This window comes from Dipodomys spectabilis, unplaced genomic scaffold (genome assembly GCF_019054845.1).
Source record: "Dipodomys spectabilis isolate Male_0828 unplaced genomic scaffold, ASM1905484v1 ptg000273l, whole genome shotgun sequence".
NCBI lineage: Eukaryota > Metazoa > Chordata > Mammalia > Rodentia > Heteromyidae > Dipodomys > Dipodomys spectabilis.
This window is the reverse complement of record NW_024870950.1, coordinates 9,001,294-9,006,654: the sequence shown is the minus strand read 5'-3', so window position 1 is coordinate 9,006,654 and position 5,361 is coordinate 9,001,294. Positions and strand designations below refer to the sequence as shown.

The 5,361-nt window shown below is 51.1% G+C and overlaps 1 protein-coding gene across 1 annotated transcript; it reads left to right on the top strand.

Moving 5' to 3' along the window:
* On the top strand, positions 1–1,819 carry Thap11 (THAP domain containing 11). Its single transcript, XM_042700932.1, has one exon. It carries the CDS (start codon positions 224–226, stop codon positions 1,142–1,144), a length of 921 nt encoding a protein of 306 aa, XP_042556866.1. The 5' UTR covers positions 1–223; the 3' UTR covers positions 1,145–1,819.
* Positions 1,820–5,361: the final 3,542 nt, after the last annotated feature.

Sequence of the window (5,361 nt, the reverse complement as noted above, 5' to 3'; positions counted from 1 at the left end):
CCGGAGCGCAGGCAGGCGGGCGGCGCGGTGCGGCGCGGGCCGGCGGAAAGAGTATTCTGGGCACGGGGCACCCGGCCGAGCCGGCTGCGCCGGGCGGCAATAGTGAGAGGCTGCCCAAGGCCTCGCGCAGCACCGCCCGTCGAGGAGCTGGTGGTGGCGGACCGACTGGGCCGTCGAAGAGCGCAGGAGGCCGGTGGGCCGGGCCGGGCCGCGCGGGGTAGCCATGCCAGGGTTTACGTGCTGCGTACCCGGCTGCTACAACAACTCGCATCGGGACAAGGCACTGCACTTCTACACCTTTCCCAAGGACGCTGAGCTACGGCGCCTCTGGCTCAAGAATGTGTCCCGTGCCGGCGTCAGTGGGTGCTTCTCCACCTTCCAGCCCACCACGGGCCACCGTCTGTGCAGCGTTCACTTCCAGGGTGGCCGCAAGACCTATACGGTGCGCGTTCCCACCATCTTCCCGCTGCGCGGCGTGAATGAGCGCAAAGTAGCGCGCCGACCCGCAGGGGCTGCAGCCGCCCGCCGAAGGCAGCAGCAACAACAACAGCAGCAGCAGCAGCAGCCGCAGCCCCAGCAGCCTCCGCAACCGCAGTCGTCTCCGGCCGCCTCCAACGCTCAGACCTCCCAGCTGCAGCCGAACCTTGTGTCTGCCTCCGCAGCTGTGCTCCTCACCCTTCAGGCCGCTGTAGACAGCAGCCAGGCTCCAGGATCCGCGCCGCCAGCGCCCACCACTCCCGCCGGAGATGATGTAAAGCCCATCGATCTTACTGTGCAAGTGGAGTTCGCAGCCGCAGAAGGTGCAGCCGCTGCAGCCGCGGCGTCGGAGCTAGAGGCTGCAACAGCGGGATTGGAGGCCGCTGAGTGCCCTATGGGTCCCCAGTTGGTGGTAGTAGGGGAAGAGGGCTTTCCTGATACTGGCTCCGACCACTCGTACTCGTTGTCATCAGGCACCACGGAGGAGGAGCTCCTGCGCAAGTTGAATGAACAGCGGGATATCCTGGCGCTGATGGAAGTGAAGATGAAGGAGATGAAGGGGAGCATCCGCCACCTGCGTCTTACCGAGGCCAAACTGCGGGAAGAACTTCGCGAGAAGGATCGCCTGCTTGCCATGGCTGTCATCCGGAAGAAGCACGGAATGTGAATGGGACGCCTGAGGCCTGTAGAACTGCTGGACCCCTTCCAGCCCAAGGGATCCCCAGGCGGATGTTGAACTCCCCTATATTCTGATTGACAGTAGTGAGGCTTAGCTAGACTGGCTGGTGATTTGGCACCCTCACTTGTTTCCTCTTGAGGCAGGAGTTTGGGTCCTCAGACTCTGCAATAGTGACACCAGCATTAATACTGTCTATTCTCCCTCCCCAGTTTATGTTGCAGATTCTGGTTAAATGTTGCAGATTCTGGTTAAGCAGAGGCTTCAGAAACACTTGAGACTTGCCTAGAGGGATAAAGGTGGGGTGCCCAGTGACTGGGGGTTTGGGAAAAACCACACATTAAGCTTGGCCAGCAATCCGAGAAAACTCTGCTGTGTGTAGTGATAAGAGATTCAAGTAACATCAGTTCTTTAAATGCTTACTCTTTCCAGATGCAGTCTGTGATATTGATGGGGACTAGCTGATCTGTGCCTCTGCCTCCTAGGACCTCCCTACACATGGGGGCATTTGCCCAGGGGATGACCTGCTGATGGAGGGCCAGCTTGCCTGGGACTTGGGTTATGTTTGCTACTGGTTACAAATTCTATTTTCTGTACAATTAGTCAGGCTAAAGTTTTCACTGTGTTTGTTTGGCAAAACAAATTAAAGAAAAAGTAAGGTTTTTATTTGGTTTTCACCATTTTTTTTGTGAAAACTCAGTGAAGTATCCTTGAAATATGGGAAAATAGGCTTTGTCTTGAAGACTGGGCTAATCCAGAGAGTAGAGATTTCAATGACCAGGTTTTTCCATAAAGAAGCTCTAAATAATGTAGACTCTGGTCTCTTAAGGTCCTTAAAAGTTCTGGTGCAGTTTATGCCAAAGAATGTGTAAACTACACCAAATGGTCCCTGTTTGTGCATGAATTTACTCTCTGTATTCTTTTAACAAGATAGTGCAACTAAGAACTAAGCTGAATTGTTTAGTTCCTTCTACTCTGAAGGTTTTTAAATTATCCCTTAAATTCTCAGGAAGAGTTGAGGTTTGCTCACTGTTTCATCGCTTAAACTTTATAGTGTCTTACTATACATTTACATGAACCAGTGAAGATTAGAACTGGAATCAGCCATGGCTTCTTCAGGCACAATGACTCCTGTACATATATCTCGGCCTTGGTACACCTTCAGTAGAAAGAGCTGGATCAATAGCATTGAGGAGCCGAGATTTGTAACCCTTTGACTTAGGTTTTTGGCTATTTCTTAAGATTGGATATTGGGGGCTGGGAAGGTGGCTCAGTGGTAGAGCGCTTGCCTTGCATGCCTGAGGCCCTGGGTTCGATTCCTCAGCACCACATAAGCAAAAAGAAAAAAGCCGGAAGTGGCACTGTGACTCAAGTGGTAGAGTGCTAGCCTTGAGCTGAAGAGCTGAGAGACAGCGCCCAGGCCCAGAGTTCAGGCCCCATGACGGGACCCAAAAAAAAAAAAAAAAAAGATTGGATATTGGTACTGAGTGCTGATAGCTCACACCTGTAATCCTAGCTGCTCAGGAGGCTGAGATGTGAGGATTGCATTCGAAGCCAGTCTGGGCAGGAAAGTCTTGTGAGACTCTTACCTCCAATTTACCATGAAAAAGCCAGAAAGGGAGCTATGGCTCAAGTGGTAGAGCACTATCCTGAGCACAAAAGCTCAGGGACAGTGCCCAGGCCCTGAGTTCAAGACTCAAAACTGGTGTGGCATGTGCGCGCGCGCACACACACACACACACACACACGATTGCATATTGAAGAGTGACATTTTTATCTATGACAAGTAATTTAATTTAGCTCAAGCTAGTGAATGTTGTTGTTTTTAATATGTCTGCTTATTACCGGTGTTAGGACACAAATGGATTTTATTTTCAGGCTGTCTAAAATATGACTAACTTTTGTATTACTTATGGATAAAACTATATACCTAGGTATGTATCCTGTGAGCTGGAATAGCCCTAAACTGTTATGTCTGCTCCCCTTTTGGTCTCTTGCCACTGAATTGAGACAACAAGTCTTCTTGAGGATGCTTTTAGGTTATAAAGGTGCCCAGTTCTGGCAAGAGTTGAATGTCTGCCTTCCTAGGGAGGCTGGCTGGTAATTGGGTGTTGGGAACTCATCAGTGCATTTCCAGGCTTGCTGGATCTTTACTGGACCAGTCTCAAACATTGCTACTCTTTCCTTGGTCTTTCCCAGACCCTAGCCATACTAGTGTATCCTTGAGATCCTAGTAATTGAAGGGACATTTGGCAGCACCTCTTGGGCCCTCTAGAGGTTATAAGCACAAAACTTGTCTGGTGGTTTGACTTTGGGGCAGTGAGAAGAGGCCTCAGATGCAGATGTGTCACTGATTGGGCAATACCATCTTGGTAGCTGAGTAATAAAAGAAGCATCTAGTCAAAGTATTCTAGACCAACCTGGGACTTTTTAAAAAATATATTGATTGTGGGGTTTGAACTCAGGGCCAGCATGCAGTCCTTAAGCATTTTTGCTCAAGGTTAGCCCTCTACCACTTGGAGCCACAGTTCCACTTTGAGAGCTATAGCTCTGGTTAATTGTAGATAAGTCTCACTGACTTTCCTGCCCAGGCTGGTTTTGAACTACAATCCTCACATCTCAGACTCCTGAGTAGATAGGATTAGAGGTGTGAGCCACCAGCTCCCTATCAGACCTGGGATTTGTTCAAGAAGCTTAGCCTGGTCATCTCCTGGAAGTGGGATAGGTGTGGCTAAACTCTTCTAGAGGACAGGTGTGCTAGATTTCTGGCCTGAAGAGCTATAGGGCTGCTTTTTTTTTTTGGGTCCAGTCGTGGGCCTGAACTCTGGGCCTGGGCGCTGTCCCTCAGCTCAAGGCTAGCGCTCTACCACTTGAGCCACAGTGCCACTTCCGGCTTTTTTCTTTTTGCTTAGGTGGTGCTGAGGAATTGAACCCAGGGCCTCAGGCATGCAAGGCAAGCGCTTTACCACTGAGCCACCTTCCCAGCCCTATAGGGCTGCTTTAAGGAACCTTAAAACCATTTTCCTTTCCTGTGGTCCTCTTTTGCCCAACACAGGCCAGACTTCCTTTAAATGTTTGTGTTACCAAGGAAACCATAAAAAAGGCATTTAAAGGGCAAAGGGTGCGAGAAGAATTATTTATAAACTGGTCAAATAACGAGAAGTGGGTAAACTAGTTTTTGTTTGCTTGTTTGTTTGTTTGTTTGTTTTGGTCCAGTCGTGGGGCCTGAACTCTGGGCCTGGTCTTCAGCTCAAGGCTAGCACTCTACCACTTGAGCCACAGCGCCACTTCTGGCTTTTTTTTTTTTCTGCTTACGTGGTGCTGAGGAATCAAACCCAGGGCCTCATGCATGCAAGGCAAGCGCTCTACCACTGAGCCACCTTCCCAGCCCTGGTTGGGTTTTTTTTTGGTCAGTCGTGGGCTTTAACTTTGTGCCTGGGGACTGTCCCTCAGCTCGCTTAAGGCTAGAGCTCTACACTTGAACCACGGTGCCAATTCTGGCTTTCTGAGTGGTTTATTGGGGATAAGAGTTTCAAAGACTTTCCTTCCCGGACTGGCTTTGAACTGCGATCCTGAAATCTCAGCCTCCTGAGTAGCGAGGATTACAGGCTTGAGCCACCAGTGCCCGGCTCGTTCTTTTTAACAAAGATTAAACTTATGGCTACTCTATGTGCTTAGGAAAGCAGAAATAAAAGTCTTAATGAAAATCTCTCTACAAATGAGAGTAACCTCTAGCCAAACCTCACCCTAGGACATTTGAGTCTCCGGGCCAGAGAAGTGTCTTAAACCAGCTTTGAACCCCACTGTCCCAGGGCAGGATCATGAATACTGGGGCTGCAGAAGCAGTGGGTTTCCGCCCCGGCCAGCTAAGGCCACCCAGTGAGCCTAACAGCTATGGCTCTAAGTGTGGGGGAAGAGCTTCAGAGGCGGAAGCAGTCCAGGGGCCCAGGAGGGGCGGCTGGTCCAATTCGAGGCCGGGCCAGACTCCGGTGGGGCGAGTACAACCATGTAGCCTGCACAGCCTGGGCGGGGCCAGGCCAGCTGGGACCGGGCGACAACAGAGCTGTGACCCTTGCCTGGCGCCAACTCCGTGTTCCAGAGGCTTCCGCTAGACCACAATTCTCAGGGGCTAGCCCCAGCAGCCTCCCTCTCTAGCTTAACCTCTCCTCCCGCGCTGTAGGCCGTCTCTGGGCCTCCGCGCACAGCAC

Bases quoted from the DNA above. Each gene is read 5' to 3' on its own strand.
- Thap11 (XM_042700932.1), top strand. From the start codon at position 224: ATGCCAGGGTTTACGTGCTGCGTACCCGGCTGCTACAACAACTCGCAT.